Genomic DNA, 26,365 nt, shown 5'->3' on the forward strand with positions numbered 1-26,365 from the left:
CGCCTTGCTGTGCCTCCCTGGCTCTGCTCAAGGAGCCACACAGCCTCCACCTCTTCCTCCTTTCCCTCATCCCACACTGGGGACGAAGGACTTCAAGTTCTGACTAAGATGTAGCAGCAGGGGACGCCAGACATCCATAGCTGGGAAGCCAGGGCCCCGGGTCTCTTGTGTCGGGCGAACATGCCAGCCTGAGCACACGTTCTCCTGAATTCATTCAGCAGCAGACAGGCTGCCACTCTAGGGGTGGGAAGTGGAGGGCGGATCTCAGCCCAGAAGGGGCTCTCCAGATGGAAGCCCAGGTGGTCTGACCTCAGCTTAGGTGTGGGGTATCTGTCGTTTCACCATTTGAGGAAGGGGCCGCAATGGTATCCTTATGGACCCAGAGACCCGCAAACAGTGGGAGAGTGTGTTGGACTGCGTGGTCCTAAGTCCAGGGGAATGGAAAGGGGCAACAATTTGAAGGAGGGGAGGGAAGGGTTACTTTTAACCTTTTCTCTTTTTTGTGACTTCTATCAAAACACAGAAATACAGCACACACACAAACCAGCACAAAAGCGCAGCGCTCTATTTACAGCTGCGGCTGGCACTGCCCACCGGGCCAGCCGCCTGCAGGGAGGGGTGGGAGAGGGGCTCAGCCACAGCAGCAGGGAGAGGAAACGAGGCAGGAAGAGACAGAAGGAAAAACCGGTGGGAGCAGAGAAACCAAGAGGAGAATGAAGCTCCAGGAGCACGCAGAGCCTAGGAAACGAGCCACAGAAAGGAGACAGAGTGGGGGAGACCTCTCCTCTACTCTGGCTGCCCCCCCACACAGGATTCTCTGCTCCCCCAAGGATTCCATAGTAGGACTCTGAAAGCACAGCTGAAGAAGGGGAGGGGTGCAGAGAATGAGGGAAGAGAGAGGCTCCATCGACTGGGGAGGGGTGGGGAAGGGGCAGTCCCAGTGGCCGAAATGGAACCCCAACCCAAGACCCCCCCACCCCGCTCTGCCACCTCCCCCCAAGCTGCCGGCAAGTCTGGTTTCCACAAATGCCACTCCCCACACAAGCCCCTCCCACCCCATCCACCCCACCCCTTGACCCAGGCCATCCCAACACTGGAGGGGAAGGAACTTCTTTAAGGGTATCATATTTGCGGGACCGCCCCAGCTCCAGCCACCCGCCCCAGGGGACTGCTAGAAGGGCAGGTTGGCCATGCTGCCCGGCGCTGGGAGGTAGCCCATCTGACTGTCCAGAGACACACTGCGCTGCCGCAGCGGGTGTGACACCATGAGGTTCTGCTGGGGCGGGGGGCCCATGAGGGAGCCCTGTGGGGAGAGCATGTGGGGGGGCTGGCTGTAGACCTCCCCCCCCACCCCCCGCTGCTTCATCAGCATGAAATTCTGCTGGGTCATGAGACCTTGTGGCGGGGACATGACTCCCTGGTGCAGGCCGTGGGGCACCACGCCCTGCTGGGGGGGCACACCTGTCCTGCCCAGCAAGGACATCTGTCCAGGGTGGCACATAGACATGTTGAGACCCCGCTGGACGCCTTGCTGGCCCGGGAGGTTGGGGGGCCGTGAGGGGGTCTGCTCCGCCATCATGTTCTGCAGGTTCATGAGATGCAGATTGGGGGGCTGGGCCTTGGGGGGCTGGTTCTCACTCTTGGGAAAGTATTGGAGGGTGCTGCTTGGCTTCTCAGAGGGGATGATCCTCGATAAGTCGAATTCAGGGATCCCCGTCGGGGTGGGCCGGATCACCTCGCTCAGCTCGGGGTCGCTCAGCACTGACGCCACCCCAGGGAGCACGCCCGGGGGGTAGGCATCGCCCATGCGCCCAGCCATGCCTTTGCCCATCAGGTGCTGCTGAGGGGGTATGGGGCCCGGCGGCTGGCTAGGCAGGTCCTCTGGGGGCAGAGGCATGCTGGAAGGGTAGTGCTGCTGCAGGCCGGGCCCCCCGCCCCCACCTCCACTGGGGGCCATGGCACCATGGGGCTGCTGCAGCCGAGGGGGGAAGGGCATCATCTGGGAGGAGCTGGGCACTGGGCCACAGGGGGCATTCAGGGAGTCTGGGCCCCCTGGAGGCAGCATCATCGAGTTTTGAGGGGGCCCTCCTGTCCCCTGCGCATTGGGGTGCAGTGGAATGTTGGACCCCAAAGGGGTAGGGGAGGGCAACATAGTAGGCGGGGGTTCATGGGACAGGGGCTGCTGGCCTGGCAGGTTCATGCCCATGGGACTCTGGGCAGCAGCGGAGTTCAGGTGCATCTGGTTGGGCTGGTTATTGCTGATCCCTGTGGTGAGAGAGAAAAAGGGGTCAGGAGCTGTGTGCGCCATGCTGGGGAAGGCTGCGGGACTCAGTTCTTACCCCCTCCACACCCCAGCCAGGCTCATGCCAACAGAGGTGAGGGCCTCTACCATGGGCCTGTGCTGGCCACAGGGACACAGACTTCAGGCATGCAGTTTAGAAGCCAAGAGACCCGAGTTCTGGTCCAGTCTGCTGCAGACAATGTCACTCACCAGACGTCGGAAACAATACTCGGCTGCCCTGGGCTTGGTTTTACTCCATGACAAGAGGAAACCTGACCCGGGACATCACCCTCCCACTCCCAGGGCCCGCTGGGAGCACAGGAGAGCCAGCATAACCACAGGGGCAACAGCTGGCCGTGGCAGCTCTTCCCACGCCCGGGGCCCACCCCCAGGTCCTCTTCTCCCCGCACCCCCTTCTGGCCTCACACCTGGCCCAGAGCCCTGCGGAGGTGGCGGAGGCGGGAGCAGGGGTCGGTCAGGCAGCAGCTCGTCGTCGGAGGTGGCGATGGTCTTGATGGCATTGTGGTAGAGCGGGGTGGAGCTGGGCATGGCGTACTTGGACATCTGGGACATCATCAGTGACAGGGGGTTCTGGGAAGGCGTGGGGTCTGGGGAGGAAGTGAATGGCAGGCTGGGGTTCATGAGGCTGCTGGGAGGATTGGCGGGAGGCGCTGAGGAGCTACTCCGGGGGCCACTAGGCGGGAGGGCACCTACAGAAGCAGGGAGACAAAAAGAGCGGCGGGTAACCGGGGAGGGGAAGATGAGTTTGGCGGTTCACATACATGGTAGGCTAGGAAGAGGCCAGCCCCCAAATCTCCTGACTCCTCCAGGCACACCTCTACTCCAGTGTTCTGCTCAACCCATTATCACCATTGCCCATCATTGCCACCATTGCCACCATTGCCCCATTGCTCCTGCAGCCTCGGGGCCCCCGACAGTGCAGACAGCCCAAGAGTGAACCCCTCCAAATGCCTGGCAGAGCCCCATGGCACTCCTTGTGGAAGTTCACACTCAGTTGCTGACGTGTGTCCCTCGAGCAGTGTCCGCGCGTCTGCGCCCGGCACAGACGCCTTTGCGCGCTCACCTGCCCCAGTAAGCACACACCGCTCCCCTCCCAGGTTCCCAGTGCCAGAGTCCCATCCCCACTCCCCTACCCCCCACCCCACGGCCTGGCTCAGCTGACTCACCCTGTTCCATGCTGCCCAGGGTGGTGGAAGAGTTCATGTTGAGAGGCGGCTGCTTGTTCTGGGGGACCCCAGGGCTGGGCATGGCTGTCTTGGGTGAGGCGACCCAACCGGGAGAAGGCACCGCCACGGAAGGAGACTTGAGCCTGCTGGGCGAGCCAGTGGGCGAACGGACACTGAGGGAGGAGCTGAGGACCTGTGGCGACTTGAGAGGTCCCGGCGGGTTAGCCGAAGGCAAGGGCACCATCTGTGAGGGGGTCTGGGGTGACTTGAGGTTGGCGGAGGGCGAGGTGACCAGGGGCGAGTGCACCTGGCTCAGGGTGGGCGACTTCAGGTGCCCCATGCCAGGCGAGCCCATCTGATTAATACTGATGGTGAGGTCTGAAGGCCGTCTGCCCAGCCCCCGGTTGGGGGCCGAATGCACGGACCCGGGAGGATTGGATGCAGGGGGCAGGGGCATGTGGCTGAGCCGGGTGGTGCCCACGTTACCCATGGGCATTGAGCTCTGGTCGGGACTGAACATGTCTTGGGTATTGCCCATGTCCTGGGGCATGGCTTGGAAGGGCCCCTGGCCCCCAGAGAATCCCTGCTGGCCCTGGTTGGGGAACTGCGAGGGCATAAGCATCTTCTGTGGGCCACCCATCATGCCACCGCTGCTGTTCTGGGCCCGCACCCGGGCCATCTCCTCAGGACTGAGGCCCTGCGGCCCCATCATGTCCCCAGGGCCCCGCATCTTCTGTGACATCAGCATCTGCTGCTGTGGGGTCATCTGGACATTCAAGTTCATGTTCATGTTCATGTTCACATTCATGTTCATGTTGAGGTTGCCCGGCCCCATGGGAGGGTCCACCTCTCTCAGTCCAGACTGCCCCATGGGGGGACTCAGGAGGCCCCGGCCTCCACCGAACTCCATGCCCATGGGGGTGCCTGCCAGGCCCTCGCCACCAGCCATCTGCCCAGGAAACATGGCCGGCTCCATCTGCCGGTGTGCCTGCATCATCCGCTCCATCTCCATGCCCTGCCCCATGGCACCGCCCGACATGCCCAGGGGGCGCTGCATGCCCATCGACCGCTTCTCCAGCAGCTGGTGCCGCAGCAGCTCCTCCCGGACCCGGGGGGTCATGAATCGCTCCGCTTCACCCTGCCCGCCAGGGTAGGGCACGGCATTCTGGGCAAAATTACTTGGCCCCCCCATGGGGGGCAAATCTTCGGTCCAGCCCATACCTGGCCTCACAGGCCTCTGCATAGCATTCATGGGCACCTCCATGGGCATCCCCTGCATGCCTCCAAAACCAGGCACCCGTTGCATCTGGTTGCCTGGGAAACGGGGGCCGGGAAAGGGAGGTCCACCCCGGAGCTGCATGGGATCTTGGACATCCATGGGGCCCCGCAGCGGTGCACCCATGCCGGGGGGCCACTGATCCCCAGGCTTGCTGTGGTAGGGAGGCGGTGGCCCCCTCACCATCATGCCCCCCATGCCCATCATGTCTTGCAGGGGGCGGCCCCCATGCAGCCCTATCTGCTCTTCCTTCCGCCGCTTCTCCTCGTAGTACTCTTCCTGCAGCTTGCGCCAGGCCACCTGCTCTGGTGTCAGGCTGTCCTGGCCCAGCCTCTGCATCATCATGTTCATCTGCTGCCCCATGTCCCCGCCTGGGGGGTGCCCAGGCACCTCATGCTCCAGCGGGGGTCCCCCAAGGCTCTGCGTCTGTGAAATCATAGATTGCAAGGGCTCCTCATACTTTTTCAGCCCACTGGGAGGGGCCGTGGGGGGCTGCTGGGGGGCAGGAGGGGCTTGTGCTGGTGGTCCCCCCTCGCCGGCTCCTCCTGGGGGTCCCTTGAGGAAGGGCTCCGTCTCCCCGCTGCGGAGCAACAGCCGCTCTATGTCCCGCAGTGTCTGGAGGGAACGCTCCCGGTGCTCCAGCTGCTCCTTGGACAGGCCCTCAGAGCCCACCAGGCTCCGTTGCCCATTTCCTGTGGGGGCAGCCTCTGCGAGCAGGGCAGGGCCAGGGGCACCACCGGGGTCTCCTCCCGGAGGCAGCGGGTTGCTGGTGGTGGCGGCTGTGGGGGTGTTAGGGTGGGTGCCCCCAGCGCCACCGCCTGTGCTGGCTGCTCCCACTGAGTTGGGTGTCAGGTCCTGACTGGTGTCTTCAGGTGGCCCATCTGAAGGCAGAGTGGGCGGAGCGCTGCTGGGGGCCGATGGGGGCGGCGGTGGCAGCGGAGGAGGGGCCTGGGACTGCGGGGTGCCCGCAGACGGCGTGCTTAACGGTAGCGGCTCTGGGGTAGGTGGCACTTTCGGGGCCTGTGGGAGGACAGAGACGGAGCATGAGCCAGGCAAGGGGAGGCACCAGCCAATCCCACTGTTCTCAGAGGTGCCCCACTCACCTGGTCCAGCTTGGCCCGAGGCACATTCTGCTGGTGGTAGGCAAGGATGGAGTCAGCCCGGCCCTGCAGTACGGCCTCGGCGGCCCTGCACAGAAGGGTCAGGCACAAATCGGTCAGGGAGGCAGATGGGCGGGGGGGGGGGGGGGGGGCCTTGCCCTTCCCCCACCTAGCCCAGCCTAGCCCTGGCTCCCTGCAGGCCGACACTCAGGACTGCAGGCTGAGGGGAGCACAGAGCAGGCTGGGCCTGCCCCAAGGCACTTACGTGTTGGCCAGGTGGGTGGTGAAGACGTACACGTACTGTGAGGGAGGCTTGCCGGGGACACCCCCACCCCCACCCCCAGGGGCGTCCGGCCGGAGGCCAGGCGGCGGCCCATGTGGGGGTCCTGGAGCGCTGCTCTCGCTGAGGGGAAGTTGGGTGGCTTGGCCGGGACCCAGCTGTGGGGCCGTCATGGCTGGGTCTGCTACATTACAGTCTACAGGAGAGAGAAGAGAAGCTGGGTAAGCAGCCTCGACTCAGAAAGGAGAGCCCACTCGCGCTGCCCCCCACCCCATCCCAGGCAGGCTCACTGCTTTTCAGCTCAGGCCAGCTAGGTGATCTGTTGCCACACTCCAGTGGTATGTGCCTGGTGTCCACGCTTACTTGCCCTAGACGTCTTCAACCAGGACAGAAATCATGGGGACCATATGGAGATGAGGGGGAGGGGAAATGGAACAGGCTCCCCTGTCCGTGGCATCCCAAAGGACACTTACAGATGTGATTCCCTCTGACCACAACATCCCTGGAAGGCAGGTGTCCTACACTCTGCTTTCCAGAGGAGGAAACAACTCTGGAGGAATGACATTAACTCACCCGACATGACATAGCCCATCAGTGCCGAACCGGGATCTGAACCTGGGCTGGGACTCCAAAGGCCTGTTCTGAGCCCACAGACTACGGGTGTGTGTGTGTGGGGGGGTGCACCTGCAAATGCTCTGACCAGGTGAGGCAAGAAGGCCAAGAGACTGCACAGATTGATGAGTCAAATGATAACTGGTTTTGCATTCTAGCTCACCACTAACGGACTCTGTGCCCTTAGGAACAAGACAGCTCATCCCTTTAAACCTCTGTTGCTTCATCTATAAAATGGGAACACTAACTCCCTGTTCTGCACAGCGGGACACGTCAAAGAAATCTATTTTTACAGCAACTTCAGAAATATGTCGCCAACAACAACAAAAACAACAAAAATCACTTAGAAAACAGAGTTAGAAAAGACTGGCATAGTGGGTGCCCTCCCGGCATAGACTGACCACCCTGAGCACCAAATGATGTCTGTCCCATGGTCACAAAGTAGACCGAAGTCCAAGCCCCAAAAAGATCTACGTGTGGTCATTAACGAGACTAGGTAAGTCAGTGGACCCACTCCCATGCCAAGATAAACAAATTTTGCACAGAATAACAGAGCCAAAAGCTTGGGGGCTGAGGGGCCTGAGAGCTGGCCTCAGTGTGTGAGGGCTGTCCTGGGAACAGGAAAGTGCATAATATTCCGTACACAGAGCTAGGACTCCCAGGTACAAGTTACAGGAGGGAGGCAGGCTTTATTCCAATAAGGAACTTTCTAGTACAGTAATAATAATGAAAACGAGCAGTGTTGTAAGTGTCACAGGTAGCAAGTCATTTACTCCTCACACCAATCCTGTGAAGAAATCCATTCCTATAGATGAGGAAACTGGGACCCTTTCCCAAACTCACACAAATAATAAATGGGAGATCCAAGATACCAACCAAAGTTGTGTGACTGCAGCATCTGCGCTATTAGCGGCTACATCGGCTGCCCCCAAGATAAGAACTCTCTGAGAACATCTTGGCAACTACAAATAAAATAGTATCAGTGGTTGCCTTAGTGCTGGGGACGGGATGGTAGCACCTTCTGGGTATTTCCCTGTTTCTTCCAACGTTTCTACATCCCGGCAGTCTAAAGTTATAAAAGCGAACTGATGGGGGCTGTGGGTCCCAGGAGGCAGTGACCACCCCCATCTGTCCCTGACGGGTTCAGAGGGACTCATGGACGGCCAGTCCCCTGGGGCGGCACCTGGGACCAGAGGACCTTTAAAGTTCCAGCCTGTACATCCCACCTCCACAGACATGGTCCACTCCTTCCAAAAACATCTGCTCGGCCTGTGACCAGGCAACAGGCATCTTAACCGTAACCACACCTACTTCCCAGGGCTATTGGAAGGATTAAACAAAGTAGCAAAGGAGCCAGAACATTTTTTCCTTCCTACTTTCTAGGGTCCCAGCCCACCGAGCAGGTCACAATTTAACATTCTCTGGCTAGTTCACCTGCCTTAAGTTGTTTCTCCCCTCAAAGAGATGTCAGCTTTGAGGGAAATCACCCAATAAATGTGTGCGGGCTTCCCAAGGGTGGGAGAGTGTCTGGTTCTCCCCATTATTTGAGCAAGGCCCAAATACACACTGGTCAATAAAAGAATGAGAAGGGTGGGCATCCACCCACACCCACGCCTCATCCTGGTGATGCACGCTAGGCATTTGCCAGCCGTCAATCAGAGGCTGGGGATGGGAGCCAGAGACAGAGCCAAGGTCAGCTCCCACCCAGGCTCAGCCAGACTTCTGAACCAACTGTCTGGCTCCCAGCAATGTAGGACGCTCGCCATCCTCCCTCTACTGACCAGTAGGTGGCAGCAGAGGCCAAGAATTCATGGGAGGAGGTGGAGGTGGTAGGGCCAGGAGGGGCCACCCCACCCCACCTCGGTCCCTAGGAAGAGGGGCTCACTGAGCACCTGGAAGGCAGGGGCTAAGCTGTCACAGCGCAGGGAGGAACCGAGTGACAGGTGAGACGGGAAAGAAGTAGTCTGGGTTCCTGACCCTTGCTCTCTCTCAGATTCAGGCCTTTGAAGGTGAGGAGAAGGAGGCTCCCTCAGGGCAGACATGTCCCTGGGGCACCATGGGCCACAAGATCCTGGCAGCAATGGGCACTCACTGTGGGTGGCCCCAATGGGCTTGTCGTCCTCCTCGCTGTCGGGTCCTGAGCACCATTCGTCCCCGCTGTATGGCTGCTTCCGCTCCAGCACACACCGCCGCTTACTCCGGGGTGCCACCTCTGCCCAGGCAGGACAAGGCGGGCAGGGGTCAGACCAAGTGCCCAGAGGCCCCGTCCTCCCACAGCCAGGGTCTCCATGGACCCATTCTCCCAGATGTCCCACCCTAAGAGGGCACTGCCCAGGCCATGGTGGGCACTTTGCCAGCCCTTGGCCCCCACCACACCATTTGTTTCTGATTTCTCTCTCCAGCCCCGCTGCCTGTCTCCCTTCCCCCACCCAGCACCAAGCACAGCATAATCCCCAACCACAACTGGTTCTAATTAGGGCTGGGGGGGTGGTGAGGGAGGGGAGAGCCACTGCTACCCTTGCAGGCCTCAGAGCCTGCTCAAAGACTCCCACCAGATGGGATACCAGGAGGTTCCTTAGGAGGTGTGTGGGTCTGCTCCTCACCCCAGAGCACCTCCCTCTCCCCCTCCAGAGAGGAATGAGGCTGACCGTCAAGCTGTGTGGCCCCTCCGTGGGTGGCACCTGAAGATAACAAGGCCCCACCCTGGCCACCCCTGCTCCTGAGAGAATGGCCAAGCCAGTGGGTCTAACGGGGGTAAGAGAAAGGTGACCCCGCATAAATGCTGGAGAGAAGCAAGGGAAAAGGATTAGGCAAAGGGGGCAGCAAGCGTGGGTCTTGGACTGGAACATACTGGGGTCTTAGGAATCAGGAAATGGGGTACCTTTGGCCTCTGAATCCAGGGATGGGGTCCCAGCCTCTCGCTGCTCTCCAGAGTCCACAGACACACTCCGCTCCCTCTTCACCTTGCCCTTGAGTGAGCTGAAAGGGGGCACCCCTGCTTGGGGGTTCTTCAGACTTGAGTTGCTGGGTGAGATCTGGTTGGCCTTGGCCCCATGGCTCCCCGCCCCCACGCCCTTCGGGCCCAGGTTGCAGGTGGGTCCTTGGTTCACATTCTGGTGCTGGGATTGGGCCCCTCCATTCCCTGTCTTGCCATGATTGGTCAACTTATTTTCTGGGTGCATTGGCTTGGCTGGGGCTGGGGGGCAGTGGCCGCGCGGGGACAGCGGCGGGCTCCCTGGAGCTTCTCTCCTCCTGGGGTGGGGTAACCTGGGACAAGGTGGGAGAAACACGAAAGGTTAATCTTGCTAGGGGCCTAGCATGCCTGCATTTTAACCGTCCCCATCCCACCTCACCTAATGGTAATGGACGTGGGGGCCAAGGAGCGTGTTAAGACCACCAGCTATTCCCTATCTCCTCCTGTGGTCCCTCAGACAAGGGCTGATGCCTTTCTCCACCTTGGGGAGTGAAGATAGGGCAATCCTCTCCACCTCTCAGACCCCACAATTCAAGTAGAAATCAGGGCCTTGGGAGGCAGAATCCACCCCCACCCCCAACATCCATCGGACAGCAAGCCTCCCAGCAACTCCCCCCAACTAGCACCTGACCAACACCTGAACATCTCTTTCAGGGTTTGCACTCTCCAGACTCCTTCCAAGGTCCTAATCCTTAACTTTGATGTGCTCCACACCCGCAGGTGAGGGGCACAGGACCCGAGGGTCACTGCTCATGCCTCAGCCCCAGTCCCCTGGGGATGTGGGGACAAGCACACTGCAGAGTGGTACCCACTGGCCCAGACAGCTCCTCAGAGCAGGAGGGGAAAGCCTGAAGGGGGTCCACCAGCAGGGCTGGCAGGCAGGCAGGAGCAGGAGGAAAGGGGGAGGGGAGCGGTGTGCGGAGCAGACTGGAGCGAAGCTGGAAGCCAAGGATTCCTGCAGCCAGGCTGCGGGCCCTTTAAGCTCCAGCCCGCTCCCCCCACCGCCTCCCCCTCCCCGGAGACCTATTAATAGCCGCTGGAAAGATCACATCACGGGAGAGGATATTTATCCCCCCTCATTCCACACCAGCTCAGATTTATTTCAGCTCTGCTGTCCTGCTGCTGCCGCCTGGCCCTGTCTGCCGGCTTCTCCTGGGGAAGGGGAGGGAGGCAGGCACCGCCCCTCCCTCCAGCTTCCACCCCCAGCTAGACTGAGGCCAGAGGGCGCCACTGGACCCGACAGTGGGGTGGGCCGGGGTCTGCTCAAAGCGTTTTTTAGGAGGCAAGGGCTGAAAGGGACTAGAGCAGCAGGCCTAGTTGATTGCCACTGCCCTCTGTCCCCTGGGCCCAGACATGAAGGCTGTGGGCTCCTGCCTCAGGGCAGGCCATCCCACTCTGACCCCCGTTTAGCCCACCGGTGACCTTAGAAGCCAAGTGGCCATAGGGCTCACTGTCCAAGCCAGCACATTTCAGCCCCATGATCACTGGGCCCTTCCCTTCCCCGCACTCCACACACACACACACTTCCCGCCCTCCACGACACCCACACACCTTGTCTTGTTAGCCAGGATCCTCATGGCTCCCACACACAGTGGGGCTACGGCCCCTGTGCGTGCCCAGGGCCCAGCCAGGTACTCGGTACTGGAGCACGGACTGCAGCAACAAGCCCCAAAGAGAAAACTTGTGACTTGGGGAGGGGGTGTAGGAGGGGAGGGGAGAAGGGAGGACCCAACAGCCCTGGGACTAGGTAACTAGACAGGGTTAGGTGGGAATGGAAAGGGAGGACTACTGGGTGGGGTCTCTATCCTAGAGGCCGATTGTATCCCCATCCCTCCCGCACCTGACCCTCAGGGAGCTTGCAGTCTCTAGCAGGGCCCCCCCTTTCCCCGGGCGGCAGAGGCAGAAGTCACTAAAAGGATAGGTTGCAAAGGCGCCGGCGTGGGGCGGCCGTGAGGTCTGCTCTGGCCCCTTGGGGGACTCCCGCTCCCAGGCACGCCCCTCACCCCGGATGGGGAACTCCTCTTGCCCCGCCCCCAGGGCGCCCCCCGGCGCCGAGGCGGCCTGGGTAGGGGCAATGCCCCGCCCCGCCCCCAGCTCGAGGCCTAGCCCGTGCCCATTCCAGCAGGCCCGGGCGGGCAGCGAGAGGCCTGGCGGGGCCCCGGGGCTGCAGCTGGGCTCTTCTGGAGACCAGTAACGCTGGCTCAGATTCCTCCCCGACCGCAAGAATGCAGGAGCCTCCCCTCCCCCCCCCCCGCCCCTGCACCCCACCCCGCCCCCTTCGGCAGAGCCCGAGCGGAGAGGCAGAGCGAGCGAGGGAGCCAGCGAGCGAGCGAGCGAGCGAGGGAGCGGGAGACGGACAGGACTGCAGCATGCCTCGCCGGGCCCCGCACGCGCCGCACGGACAGACACCCGGCCAAGTGCGGCCAGGGGCTGGGCGGGGCGGCGGCGGCGGCTGCGGGCCGAGGTTCGGCCTAGCCCTGGGCGCCGCCTGGCAGGGGCGCAGAGACCCGCAAGCACCCGAACTCTGACTCACACACACTCACAGCTCACACGTGGACGGGGAGACAAAGACACGCACGGAGCCCAGGAAACTAGAGGCGCGCCCACGCCGACCCGCGGAGGTGTGCTGGAGGGCGAGGGAGGCGCTGGCCCAAGCAGGAGCACGGAATCAGCCTGGGGCACCCGCAGCCGCCCAAGCTGCCCGACGGCAGAGAGGGAGCGCGCCGACTCAAGGAACGGATGAAAAGACTGAGACCCGGCCCCAAGGGAACCAGAGAAAGTTGAGCCTGGTAGTGACAAAGGAACACACGCGCGCGTACACACATACACGCGAGGCCATAGATACGCCAACAAACAGGCTCACGCAAACACAGAAGCCTCACCCGACCGCCCCCTGCCCTGCGCTCCCCCGCCCCACCGATCGGGGTGGGGGAGGGGGGGAGACTTGGGCCCAGCCTCGCCCTCGTGATCCGCCCAGCGTGACACCGGTGCGCACTCTCGCCGCTCCCAGCGGGGCTGCTGGAGGCTGGGCTGGACGCGGAGGCGAGGCCCCCACCCACCCGTAACCCTGTGGGAGTCTAACCCTAAATTAACCCCAGGCGTATTGGCCTTCCCTTTTCTAGGTCTCCCTCCGGGAAGAGAGGCTCCTCAGGGGACGGTTCCAAAGTCCAGGGCCGGCTGGGAAGCCTCCCTCGGCCAGCCCCCATCTCCTGCAACAGGTTAGAGCAGAAGCAGTTAAGAGGCGGGCTGGAGAGGGACCTGGGCTTAGGGACGGGCCTGTGGCCTGACGCCTCACTCAAGCTCGCACCTTCACCACCAAAGTCCTCAAAACTACCCATCACCTAAAGAGACGGTATTATTATCCCCATTTCACCAGAAAGAAACTGAGGTGTGCCAAAAGGAATCCATGTGCCCCTGGGTCTTGTGACCAGTATGTGGCAGCTCCAAGACCCCATTCCTGGGGCTTCCCCCACCCCAACTTCAGTGTCTCCTCCCCCCTCCCTTGAAGTCAAGACTCCTCATCTGAGCCGGCACCAGAAAGGTGGGCTTCTAGCCACTGGGCCCGCCGGCACTACCTCCTGTGTTTACAGCTTCAAATGTTGGGACTTGGAATATTTTGGGAAGGGGCTGTTAGAAAATTAGTTCTCTCCGGTGTCCCCAGTCAGTCCTCAGAAGGATCTTGGAGTGGCCCTCCCCTCTCCAACTCCACCCCCTCGCTCCCACCCCACCGCAGGGCGAGCTGAGTCAAGCACAGATGAGTCAGGACTTTCCCATCTCACACCTCCCCCCTACCCCTCAGGAGTTTGCAGGGGCTCTCAAAGACCATTCCTCCTGTACACACTCAGCTCCCCCCAAGACACCTGGAGGGCCTAGGGATGGGGGGTGGCTAACTCCTGGTGGGTGCTGGGAGTGAAGGGAGCCTCCCAGCACAGGAGCAGGAGCGCCTGGGATGAGGGAAAGGAAAGGCATGGGACGCTGGAGTGTGGTGACTTGTGCTCACAAGCAGGAGCAAAGGGCCAGGGGCACAAACCAGGAGGCTGTTGAGACAAAGAGCCTGAGGTCAGCTGCTTCCCCATGGCCTTCCCTAGGGCGTTAGGGGGAGCCAGTGGACCTGACCCCGGTGCGGGGAGGGAGATCAGGAAGGCTTCCACGGATGCCTTCAATGGGTGCTCAACACAGAACCAGCACAGGTATAATGGGCATTCACACACCAGTGGCAACCTGACTATTTTCAGCTGCCCCAGCACTGGGACCCCCTGCTTGGTTCTCCAGCTGGCCCACTGGCCTCATTGCCTAGCTCAAAACCACCCAAGAGAGGCAACAAGAAAATGGTTTGGAGGCCTCATGCTCCCCAGCATGGTGGGCAGACTCCTCTAGAGAAGAAATGGGCTGCTCAGGCCCTCCGTGAGCCACGGGGGTGGAATTATTGTCCCCGGGCTCAAGGAGATGCAGCTCCCAAGACAAGGGCTGGGTCCCTTTTCTCCTGGGTTTCTGGACTCCTTGGTCCCTAGAAGCTCTCCTCTACCACCCAGGTCACTTCCTCTTCCTGAGGTGGTGACTCAGCCCAAGTGGGGAGGTCAAGGATTCACAGCCCAGAAGGAAATCTGCTTGAGGACCAAGGTATTGCTCTGGGACCCTCTGTGTGGGTCCTCAGAGGCCTTCCCCTCACCCTGGCTCCTGGCAGCTCTCCCCACTTCCCCCAACCCCACCTCTTGCCAAAGGAGACCATGCAAATCAATCATTTTGTCTGGTTGACAAACCACCTCGCCCCACCTGCAGCCCCAGAGTGTTGCCAGGCAACGCCAGTCCTGCAGTTCCGTGGGAACTCCTAGTCCCAGACTACTCTAGTCGGGGTCTCTGAACAAGGTACTTCTGGGGAGAAGGGGGTGTTCTGCCCATTCTGGTGCCCACTGTCCCTTCTGGAGTCTGTAAGACAAGTGGCATTGCCTAAGACAAGCTTGAAGTCACCTCTCTTGGCTCCCTCAGCCAATGCCAAGGTGGCCAGGCCTTGGGACGCAGTCATGCCTTGGCAGTGGGGTGCCCCCAAAGGCTGCTGCCCAGTCCCTGGCTGCTCCCTCCCTCAGGGCGGAGGGGGAAGGGAGGGTGGGGGGCACAAGGAAACAAGACAGGGCAGGAAGCCCAGGCAGGCGGCGGGCACTCTGGGCCAGGCACAAACAGCCAACACAGGAAACCACAGCCCACCCCCGCCCACCCCACCCGCCCAAAGCTCTGGGAGAGAGGAGCTGCCAAGAGCCTGGTACCCCCAACTGGGGTAAGGGCCCAGGGTTAGCCCGGGGCAAGGCAAGAGCCAGAAGTTCTCTTCAGTCCTCTCTCTGCCCCAGACCCTACCTGGGGAGGGGGAGAGGAAGCCAGGCTGGCAGGGATGGTGCTGCCTCTTTAAATCCACCGAAATCCTGAGCTAGGCCCAACCCAGCTCTGGTTTCACAGGAAGGAAAGGAGCTCAGGAGCCAGTAGGGCAGGCAGTGGTGGCTGGAATTAGCCCCACCGGCCCAAATATATCTGGTCTCCGCCTGCCACCCCACTGGCACTTCCTGGCCCCTGGCACCTGCACCATGGTGGGGGTGGGAGAGGGTCTAGGTGCTCCTCCCTCCCTGGGGGAGACCCCGGTGTCTGCAGTGGTCCTGTCGCTGGGTACACGTGGGTGAAAGGTGACTTCCCAAAGCCCGGAGGCCCAGAAGGGAGGACTGGGCAGGGTAGCCCCCTATGGGCCCTCACCTGGCCTGTCCTCCAAGGGGTTAATCTGGCCCCTGTTGGGGGGGGGGGTAGGGGTGGCCTAGGAACCTCCTCCAAACTGCCTGGCGGCTGGGAACAATGGGGCCATTGTGGGAGGACCAGAGTGCGGGCAGACTGCTGGCACAGCCAGCAGCGCACCACGGGGCGGGACCTCACCCAGCGCCTGCCGCTCGGCTTGCTCACCCAGGTACCGCCAGCGGCAGACACATCCTCCCTGCCCCCTCACCCCGCCTGCCTGGCCCAAACCCCTGGCCCCAGCAGCACCTGAGGGCCCTCCAGCTCTGCCCACGTTGACATCCAGATGGCCGTGACCCTGCAGGAAGCGGGAGCCTGTGGGCCAGGACGGGGTGGGGGTGGGGACTGAGAGACAGGATGTATGCCTGTGATCCTCCCGCAGGGAAGACAGGAAGGCCAAACGGGGTTTCTGGTGTCAGTCCTGGCACCCTCAGGGTAGAAGGGCTTAGGGGATTGTGAGACCAGGGACAGGCAGGGTCCCCTGCCCCCAGGCCTCCTTTCCCACACTCATTCCAGAAACCTGCTCCCTGAAGAGATCCTGTCCCCAGAAGCCTTACCTCCTGGGGTTGGGATGCCAGGCCTGGAGTGCAATGAGGGCTACGAGGGCCGGGTTCACGGTCAGGGAGACAAGGTGCCAATCACATCCCGCCCTGTCTGAGCTAGAGGACTTGTCCCTCTGACCTGTATCCTCATCTTCAAAGTGAGGGTACATGTATAGGGTAAGATGGTTTTCTTAGTGAAACCAGCTCACAGCATGCCTATGACATACTCAGGCCTCAAGAAACCACAATGTCCCTCCCCTTCTTTACCCTCTCGTAGCCCCCAGATATGTGGGCATTTGGTAAATAAAGGTAGGCATTTGCCCTTGGAGCATCCAAGGGAATGGGGCCCACGGACATCATATAAGGGGGACCAGGTACAAAGACGTGGCTCTTCTGCTCTCCTGGAAGGGGCCAGCTCCCTGAGCTAGCTCTTCCCTGGGCATCACTGACTTCACCGACATACACTCAAAACCAGAGTGTGAACCCAGAAAGCAGTTATCCACTCTCTTAGCTTCAGGTGTGTGCCTCAAAACCTCAGGAGGCAAGTCAGAGGGGATTTCCCGTCAATAGTGGCCCAGCTGCCCCCAGCCAGGCAGCCCTCTCCCTGCCTACTTGGTCATCTCCTGCAGGACTTGGGGTGGAGGAAGCTGGAGCCTGCTTTCTTCTCATGCATGCACGTCCTTAAAGAGCGAAGGGTCTGAGAGGGCCAGAGTAGCAACTGGTGCAGGAAGTTCTGGAAAGCAGGGGTCCAGGGAAAAGACTTGTCCTCTTCTCAACTAGAGAGGGCTGTCCCTCTCAGGGTGGCTCCACAAGCCCCCAAAGGGTTAATAAGGCCCTAAAAATAACCTGCTCCCAGCAGGACCCTCCAGCCATCTGTTCCCATTTTCTCCTGTTCACATTGGAACATCTGAAACCAGCCCTAGAGCCCCAGCCCGATCCCAAAAATAGCCCCAGCCTGCCCAAGGAACAGGCCCCAGGGGCCGGGCATAGGCGGCATGGCCAGCCCAGCAGTGCAGCACGGCCCAGGCCAACCCAGAGCCCTCACTTTCAGGCCCATAGAAGGGAAGTGTCCTCTCTGGCTCCAGAAGAAGGGCTGAGGGTTCCAGAAGGATGCGTGGAGCCAGGGGCTCCAGCCCACCTATCTCGGTACCAGGCCAGAGAAGGTTCCTGGCTGCCAAGCCCAGGTCTCAGACCCAGGAGCCCTGGGATCGCAGGCACTTCTGCCACATCTTACAATCCACTTTCCCTTGAGATCTGGATACTCACTCCCCGGAAGAGCCAAACGTTGTCTGTCCACTCTGCTGTCCACGCCTGGGGTCCTCCTCCAGAGGTTCCCAAGCCTCGGCTCCATGCCACGCCCCTCAGAAGCCCTGCTCACCCCGTGTTCCTTGGCACTCACCCTACCCCAGGGCACACAGGGCTGAAGCACAACTCTTTCCAGCGCTGCCCACACTTACCACGCAGCCCACGAAAAGAGTCCTCTGGCCCCTGTGGATACTGATGTGACCCCACCCCTCCTCTGAGCTTCAGGATGCCTCCTCCCTGCCTGTCTGTGAGTGGCAGGTGCCAGGCATGCCCATCTGGGCTTCTATACATATCACAGGCCTGGGCACTGCTCTGCCACACTCGGGGAAAATGCCCAGGCAGAGGGTACAGGGAATCCGGGGGACCCTGGGGCAGCCCTAACAGCTGCCATGCATGTCACAGCTCCACACTGCCACTGTTCTCCCCAAGGAAGGTCCCTGACCCCTTAGGCCAGGAAGGAGAGGAGGCAGCCAGTTAAGCCATTTAAGGACAGAATGTGGCGTTCAGCCTGGTGCAAGAACAGAGCAGCAGGGATGGAAGGGTGGGAGGGGTGCTAAGTTGATCTGAGCCAGCAGCCTGGGGGAGGGAGAGCTCAGCCTGAGAAGCACGGGCAGATAGGGAGGGACATGTCCTAAGTCCCCCAGGCCCCTCTCTGGGCCTACGGCCATTTGGTGAACCTGCACCCAAGATGTGAGCTGGCTCCAACAGTGGGGAGACTGAGGCAGTGAGAAAGTGAGTCTGGAAGGGTCTTAGAATCTCTGAGTCCGAAGTACTGGGAAGGTTGTTCTCCCCCACCCCCACTCCCCAGTCCTCCACTGCCAATGGCCAACCCTTCTTCCAGGCCAAAGCCCCCCGGGGGTGGGGTTAGGAGTTCCTGTAGAAAGCAATGTCTAGGAGCAAAGAGGAGGCTCACTACCTCATACTGAGCATTTTATGCCATCGCATCAGTCTGTCCTGAATGCTACACATACACACGATCTAATTTAATCCTCACAACATCTCTACACCAAAGTACTTTTATGATCCCCCACTTTAAGGCATAAGGAAGTTAGGTGACTTGCCTAAGTTACACAGTCCAGAATGAGAAGAATAGGGATTTGAACCCAGACACGCCCGCAACTGGGTTCTTAAGCATTTTGCGAGACCAGTTCACCCTGTATCAGTGCTCTAACGAGAGAATGGGCGCCCCTCACCATTCCATACACACTCCCTCCACGCCTGATGTGCCCCAGGTCCTGGCTAGAGACCACAAGTTCCTGCCCAGGGAAGAGATCAGAGAGAGGGCACCCCTCCCCACCCCCTCGGCACAGGTGCCCTGAGAGCAAAGTTCTCCAGGGGGGCCCCCAGTCCCACCCACCCCCAGTCCGCTATGTCCTCCTCACCCATCCAGGTCCCTAATAGTCAGAAGGGAGCCAAGCAAGTTACCATGACAACAATACCGAGCCCCTGCTGAGAGAGATCGGTGGGCTGGAGAGGAGTTTGCCACCCCTCTCGCTCTCCAGGTGGGGGTCAAAAGTCAAGTGGGACTCACTAATGAAGGGTAGAGTCCAAGCCCTGCCCCCACACCTGCTCAGCCACACCTGTCACTGCTCCCCACTTTTTTCATTGCCTAAGTTGAAAACAGGATGACTTCCTCCTGGTCTCTGAGAGGCCGTGGCCTCCTGCGGGCCCCCAGGAAGGAGAGTGGGGGGATCAGAAGCCCCTCCCTCCGGAGGACAGTCTGAGAGACGCGCCTCCTCCCAGACCTCTCCGCCTTCTGCAGCCTTCCCTAGTCAGCCCAGGAGCCTACAGGCGTGTTTGTTGTGAATTCAGGGAGTTGTTGCTAAGTAAGGAAGGAGGGGAGGGAGGGAAGGGGGGGGGGTTAGCAGTAGGGAGAGAGCGAGCGTGCCTGCGTGTGTGTGTGTGTGTGTGTGTGTGTGTGTGTGTGTGTGTCTGGAAGCCAGGGCAGAAACCACATTTCGGTGGCTGATAGCCACCCTGGCTTTGACTCAGCAGGGGGAGGCCAAAGCCAGGACAGAGCGGGGCAAGCACTTGGGATGACCAGGAAACCCTACCTTGCCCTCCAGGGGTGATTGGGCAGGAGCTCCCCACCTCCCGGGCCTGGAAAGATTCCAGCTCAGAGAAGACCTGGGACTTTCACAGGGGTGGGGCTTTACCCCTCCCTGCCCCAGCCCCACCCCCCAGGTTCCAGGTTGTAAGGCTGCTAGCTCCCCTCCTCTGGGGGCAGGAGAATGAAAGGAGAAGTGGGGGCAGAAAGCCAGGAGGAGGGCACCCAAGACAAAAAGCCAAGCAGGAGACCAGCAGACAGGAGAGCAGCAAGGAGGCTGCAGAGGGCGGGCACAAGCACACGGAGCTCTCACCTCAGGAGTAACGTGTGCCGGGCTCAGGCTCAAGGGTGTGGTCTGGGAAGGGGGCTCCCTGTGGAGAGAGGGTCACTCACAGCTAGAAGTCCCAAGCCAGCAATCTAGGGCCCTGCTCCTCCCATAACCCCAGCCCCTCCCCCAACATGTACACCACAGAAACGTGTACACACACACACACACACACACACACAGCCTGCAGCTCCAGGAAGTCTCTGAGCTACTCGGACACCACCACACACCCCCCCCCCACTCCAGGACTTCTGTGGATTGGCTGGGAGCCAGGCCTGACCCAGCTGCTGCACCACACTGCTCCCCCTCCCTATCCTGGAAGCAGGAAAGGAGAAGGCACTGGAAGATGCCTTCGACAGAGGCGGGGCCAATGACTCCCATGACCTGGCCTGAGGTCCTGGGGGAAGGGATGGGGAGACCAGAGGACCCTGGCTTTCAGTGCCAGCCAGCCCCAGGGTCATCCTATGTCAGAGATAAAAATGGGGCCTCTCCCGTGTCCATGTGTGGTCCCTTTGGCTATACCCCTTGTCCCCTGAAGACGCAAAGTCCCCACCGGCCTGGTTGGGAGGGCCTGGGGTGAGAGGATCTGGCTTAGCAGTTCTGTAGGAGGGGGGCTGGGTGAAGCTCCCACAGGCAGGCGGGAGGGAAGCTGGTGGCTGGGCTCAGTTTGTACTGGGGGTCAAAGGGGAGTTCTTTTCCGAAGAATTCTGGGAGAGACGCCAACTAGAGCAAGCTGCGAACCACCCCTCCCTCTTTCTCTCTCTCTCTCTCTCTGCACTGGGGGCAGGGGGGTGTCCCTGCCAACCAGACTTAACCCTGTCCAGCCTGTGTTGCTCCCAGGCCCAGGAAGGGGGAGCTGGGTAGGAGACCTCCAGCTGGGCCCAACTTCCAGTTCAAGAGGGCAGGTGCGGGGCCTCTTCTGCCAGAATGAAGCTGGTTCCACACAGCCCCATCTGGTAGCGCCCTGCCCTGCCGCCCCCTAGGTGACTTTTCTAGGCTCATCTCCTGAAGGTGTCTGCAGTGACGTGTGTGTGCGTGTCTCAGAGACAGAGATTGAGAAACAAACTGAAAATTCCTTGCCAAAGCCCTCCCCTTGCTGGGTCACTGAGCACTGTACCAACCTGTGCCTCTAGGCCTCCCTTCCTCCCACTGTGTCCTGGGACCAGAGGCCACGGGGGTGGGGGGAAGGGACAGCTTATCCTCTGCCTACATCCTGCTGCTGTCTGCACAGGCCCTGGACTCCTACAAACAGCCCCTGCCTGGGCCCTCTTCTTCCTCACTGATCTGACCCAAGTGCTTCTAGAGGAAAGCATTCAATTAGAGCCTGAGACCCCAGGATGGGATACTGAGTCATAGGAGATTATCAAGGGTTCCGGGGCCCGAATCCCATGCTAACCTAACTCTGTTATCAACCACCCTTGCTTTGGGAAAAAAAAAAAAAAAAAGCTCCCCCCGGCCTCCTCCCCCACTGTAGAACACTGTCTAATTGCAGAATGAACTTAAACATGAAGGACTTCCCAGGCTACAATGGCAGCTGGCCCCACCCCAAATACCCCAAATGCCTTGTATTTCTGGGGTGGAATATCAGCCCCTTAGGATTCCAGCTTCCTCTGTCTTCTGTAAAGACTGGAAATATGAATGTCTTGTCTTGTTTTGCTGTCTCCCCCTAGCTAAAGAAGTCAACTTCCCTGAATCTTAAATTAGCCACCAAGCTCCCAGGTCTGATGCGGCTGGCCCCTTCCTCAACCCCAGTGAAGCAAGTGACTGGGATGGAGGCTTAACTCCCTCTCCAAGCCCCTCCTTTGGGGACTGGCCTCCCTATGATCACCCACCACTGTATCATGAGGTCAAGAAGAGGGTGTTGGGACCCCAAAGGTGCTGGGTGTTTGTGAGGGGCAGAGGAAGAGAGCCCAGTCGGGGGGAGGGGAGCAGTTTATCCCAGTCTCCCCATGCCACCACTTTCTCTCCAAGGACCCTGGCCCTGCCAGAAGCCTTGGCCCCACTCCAGGAAATCTCCCTGTCAAGGGACAGAGTACTCCATGTCCCAGGTTGCTGCGGGGGGAGACCTGTGACTACACACACCAGACATGTTCAAAGGGAGGAGGAGAGAAGCAGGAACAGAAGCAGAACACACACACACGTATACACACACATAAACTCATCGAAGAGACACAACCCCAGGTACACACACTCCTCAGAGACACTCCCTGGGACGTGCAACTGAGACACACGTCCAAGATCTCTACCTCCTAAAAATAACCCCAAACTCCCTAAGAATGCCTGGAGACCCACAGAGGCTGCCATACTCCCAAGGAATGAGGAGAGCCAGAATCACAAAAGACACAGGCCAGTCACACAGACCTGCTGACAGACAGAAGATATACCCACACTGGGATACACAAACACACACACACACACACACACACAGTAGTATGCACGTGGCTGAGAGCTAGAACTCACATACACACACAGACCCTGGCAATGCACAGCGTGAGGTCAGATTAGAGGACTAAATTCTGGACTAGTGGGGAGGAGGGGAGCCAGAGGGGGGTGGAGAAGTACTCAGGGATTTCAAAACAATCTTGGTTTCGAAATGCTGGAAATGCTGGATTCAGGGCCATTCCCAGTTGAGGCTGGGGGGTGGAGAGTAGGGGGGAGGGGAAGGCAGGCCTGCGAAGGGCCACCAACCCTTTGGAGAGGGGGTGGGGCAGAGGGAATCCCAGCCCCCCAGGGAGGGGGGCCTGGAAGAGACACCAAGGTTAGGAGGGTCAGGTGGTCTAGGCACCAGCAGGAAGGGCCTGGGGTGGAAAGGAGGCAAAGAAGGAGAGGACTCTGCTTTGGCCACTGACTGAAAAAGTAAGAAGGCAGGGGAGGCTGCCGTTCCCCTCAGGAGTGAGAGGAAGAGGGAAGCTGCCTGTGCCCGCTTCCCCCATTTATGGGCGGTGGTCAGCACCTTCTCCTCTACAGAGTAACAACCAGGCTCCCCTTTACCAGCTAGTAGAGCCCAAAGGTGGGCCCAAAGGTAAGGGGTCCGAGGGGGTGGGGGGACAGCAAGGGCCCCACAGGGCTCAGAGATCCTCCTTGCGACCCAGGACTCCCCATACTCAGAGCAAGGTGGGAGACAGCTCCTGGGGAACCAGGGGCTTCCCTCTTCTTCATGGGGAGGGGGGCTTTTGGGGAGACTGAGGCAATGCCACATACCCCCACACCCAGGAAGTCACCCCTCCCCTCCCAGGGCAGCAGAATGCCCTTACTGCCCCTCCCCCAGCCTCTAGGGAAAGTGGGCAGTTCTCTCCCAGGGAGGGGAGGTCAGGCCAGGCTGGGGGTGGGGCTCTGGAGGCCTGGCCCTGGCACCCAGCAGAGGAAATTCCAGGCTGTAACTCCAGGCTGCCTTTAGGGCCGCCCATCCAAAGGACAAGCAGCACCTCGAGAGCAAGAGCGCTGTGGGGGCCTTCTCCGCCTAGCCCCCCAGCTCCTGGCTTCCGGCTACCTAGCCCTCTAACTGGCCCCAGCCCAGCTCTGATAGTTAGAGGACTGGACCTGGGGACACAGCCTCTACCAGACCCATCCCGGCCCCTTGGCCACTCTGAGCTGCCTTTCCCCAGATCCCTGGGGGCAGCCCCTCCAGTGTGGCTATGGTGGGCAGCTGCCAGGGCTGGCAGGCAGGGGCACACATGCCAAGCTACAGCAGCCAGGCGCTCAACAGGTTGAGCCAGTCCCTGGAACAGCCAGCCCCACCCCAGGGAGAGCGGGCCTGGCAGAGGCTCCCTGCCCGCGGCACCCAGCCTGCACCCGCTTGGCTCCCACGGCTGCCCGCTTTCCCACGCTGCCATCCCCTTCTGCCCCCTCCCCCCAGGTCAGCACCCGGGCAGTGCCCAGGGCTCCTGGCACAAGGAAGGGATGCCATTTCCCCAACACCCCTGGGTACCCAGGCTTTTGGGGTGCCTCACCACCAGCAACCAAGGAGCCCCAGGAAGAGTAAACAAGAACCCCCCAAAGTGTTCCCCCACTTCTTTGCAGGCTTTTCCCAGTCCCAGGAAGACACCCTGGCTCCCTTTAGCTGCCCCATCCCCTGGGCACTGGGGCAGAAGTTCAGCCTGTGGCGCCAGAGGCAGTGTGGGGGTGCCCCCAGCTCCGGTCTTATACTCCCTGGAGGAGGGGCTGCGGAGCTGGGTGAGTTCCGACTCCTTCCACTCCTGCCAGAGCTGCTGCTACCTGCAACCCTGGTTCTCTTCTTCCTCCAGCCCACTCCTGGGCTACACGGAGCTCCATCCCGGCCACTCCCCCACAGGCAGGCATCCCCCCTTTGCAGGCATCTTCTTTAATCTAAAGCAGGTGCCAGGCATTCCAGCTGAGTCCACACTGCCACCCACTAGGCCTCTGCCCAGAAGGCTACTGTCCTGCTTGTTCAGGGAAGCAGAGTCTCCAGCCCAGGGCTTCTGTTTAACCCAGGTACCCAGAAGCAGGGGGCCAGGAACTACGCAGACAGAGGCACAGGCGCCCTGCACAGGGTCAATAAGCAAGTTCGCAAGGCCCCCCATTACGACTGTTGCACTAGTCCCAGGTTTCTGTGGACCACCAAACCTTCCCCAGGACTCTGTAATGTCGTCCCACCTTGACCCTCAAGCCCGGTAATTAGAGACTCATCTTGAACCTGCACATGGACCTCCAGGACCCGTCTCCAGCCATGGGGCCCCTGCTATTCCAAACACAAGAGTTGCCATGGATGGAAGATGATAGGTACTCTACCCCCAAACCAGCATCCTTCTCAAACATCAACCCTTCCCCCAGGCCCCACCCCTAATCAGGAGCAACACAGGTAAGCAGGGAGCCTCTAGAGAGAGGTGGCTAGACCCTGGCCTTCCAGGCCTGGTTCTCCAAGGCCAAGGAGCCTGATCACCTTGGGGAGGCAACACCTTCCCTTTCTACCAGACTTCCCTTACCCCTCACCTTCCTGACCCATTCTCACTGCATCCTGAGGCTTCAAACCAGTCGCCTCACAGATGACACAGAAAGACGGGGCCTGATCATGCTTTCCCCTGGGGCCATGAAATCGTGGTCCTGACCCAGAGAAGGCAAGACCCGTGCTGGGAGCTGCAGAAAAGCCAGGCCCAGCAGAAGTGTCTGCTCTCCGGAGAGGCTGAGGAGTGGGGAGAACAAGAGGAGTAGAAGGCCACCCACTCTGGAGGTCAAGCTCAGAGAGCTGCCCAGAGACATCTGTAGAATTCCAGCAGATACAGTGTGAAGACAGGGCTTTCCTAGGTAAAACGGGAAACCAAGGCCAAAGATCAAGTGGGCCTCAAGCCCCTATCCCATGGCTCAGTCACATGCCCAGCTCACCTCTCCCAAAGCAACACTCTTCCTCCCTGCAGCAGAGCCCCCCTCCACCCCTCCCCAGACACAGACACACACCCCAAGCAGCAGACAGACTGAGGGAGGCGGGAGGAGGGGGTGTCAGAAAAACCCGGAAGGAAGGAGGCTGGACAGACAGACAGAAGCAGATCCTGGCTTCACTGCTCCAGAGAGACACCCTCCAGACTCCCAGACTGTGAGGGAAACGCTCCTTCTCAGCAAGCCAGAGGGAGAAGGGGAGAATAGACTTTAATGTCTCCAGAAACCAAATTCCAGCAGCCCAGGGATAGGGCATACTCCAGACAAGCAAAAAGCCTTAAGTCTCACTTCTCTTCCTCATATTCCTCCCCCAGGAGCTCCCAGCACCAAGGCAGGGGGAGCCTCCCCTTAGCAGTGCAGGGACACCTCCAAGGAACTGTGTGACTGCCCCACCCCCCAGCCAAGCCCACACTGCTGAGAATCCTTGGCAGGGGAGACTCCAGGAGTCACAGCCCCTATTGCTCCTAGGCACTGCTTGGGGGCAGAGGGTAACCCCAGCAATCCCCAATCCTAATGCACTTCCTTCTGGAGGCTCCCATCAGCCAGGGGAGGAGTGCTGGGGTGCTGAGACCCAAGGGGTTGGGGAGCCTGGGAGGGGGGACTACATCTCCCAGAAGCCCCCAGGGCAGGGTTGCTGCTCCAGCTGGCCCAAGGCCGGCCTTGTTCTCTGCGCTAGGGTGGCAGGGTCCCCTGGCTGTCCCTAAGCCCTCCCCCCTGAGCTCTGGGGCTGCCAACCTGACTGGGGGCCCAAGAGTAGTCACCACTAACCCTGGGGGAGTCCCCCAGCCCTTAAACAGCCTGGGGGTGCGTGCCAGAGGGCAACAGACAATCAGACTGTGTTCCCCCTCCCCAGTTCAAACTGGATCTCCCTCCTCGCGCCTCTGCCCGCCTGGCACGACTTTCACCCTCGGCCCCAGCCCACCCCTCACCTCGCGCGGGTCGGGGGTCCTCACGCCAGGCCGGAGCTGGACGCCATGACCAGATCAGGGTCGGTGACTGGATTGGGGTCCTCCGGCTTGCCAGTTGGAGGTGCGGAGGGGGGCGGGCAGGCGGTGATCTTTTGATCCTGGACGCCTTGATCTCAATACCAGCCCGGCCCGGGAGAGGGTATCCGGGGGTCGCTGGGCGCCTGGGTTCCTGCCTCCCAACCGCCGAGCATGGTCGTGGGCGCCGGACAGCGGCGGGAGAGCGTGCACACCCGCCCGGCCCGGGGCTCGGGGCTGGGGTCTCGGCCCCAAACCTCACGGCTCCGGCTCCTGTTCCTCCTCCCTTCCTT

The 26,365-nt window shown here is 60.6% G+C and overlaps 1 protein-coding gene across 6 annotated transcripts; it reads right to left on the reverse strand.

The window, feature by feature from the left end:
* Nucleotides 1-1,082: 1,082 nt before the first annotated feature.
* Nucleotides 1,083-26,365, reverse strand: BCL9L (BCL9 like). 6 transcript variants are annotated; one of them, XM_044257978.1, is made up of 10 exons: nucleotides 26,019-26,365; nucleotides 12,793-12,919; nucleotides 11,262-11,363; nucleotides 9,618-10,003; nucleotides 8,829-8,948; nucleotides 6,110-6,320; nucleotides 5,848-5,932; nucleotides 3,469-5,764; nucleotides 2,710-2,991; nucleotides 1,083-2,265 (listed from the first exon to the last, which is right to left on the reverse strand). In XM_044257978.1, the coding sequence occupies exons 3-10, from the start codon at nucleotides 11,285-11,287 to the stop codon at nucleotides 1,172-1,174; spliced, it is 4,500 nt and encodes a 1,499-aa protein (XP_044113913.1). In that variant the 5' UTR covers nucleotides 11,288-11,363; nucleotides 12,793-12,919; nucleotides 26,019-26,365; the 3' UTR covers nucleotides 1,083-1,171. The 6 variants fall into 6 exon arrangements, with proteins under 6 accessions (XP_044113913.1, XP_044113911.1, XP_044113912.1 ...); XM_044257976.1 differs by lacking the exon at nucleotides 12,793-12,919 and adding an exon at nucleotides 19,687-19,744; XM_044257977.1 differs by lacking the exon at nucleotides 12,793-12,919.

This window comes from Neovison vison, chromosome 7 (genome assembly GCF_020171115.1).
Source record: "Neovison vison isolate M4711 chromosome 7, ASM_NN_V1, whole genome shotgun sequence".
Lineage (NCBI taxonomy): Eukaryota > Metazoa > Chordata > Mammalia > Carnivora > Mustelidae > Neogale > Neogale vison.

Coding starts and splice junctions, on each gene's coding strand:
- BCL9L (XM_044257977.1), bottom strand. CDS start 11,287: ATGAGGATCCTGGCTAACAAGACAAG. Junction 5,933..6,109: donor ACCACCCACCTGGCCAACAC/GTAAGTGCCTTG, acceptor CCTTCTGTGCAG/GGCCGCCGAGGCCGTACTGC. Junction 2,266..2,709: donor TCCGCAGGGCTCTGGGCCAG/GTGTGAGGCCAG, acceptor CTCTCACCACAG/GGATCAGCAATAACCAGCCC.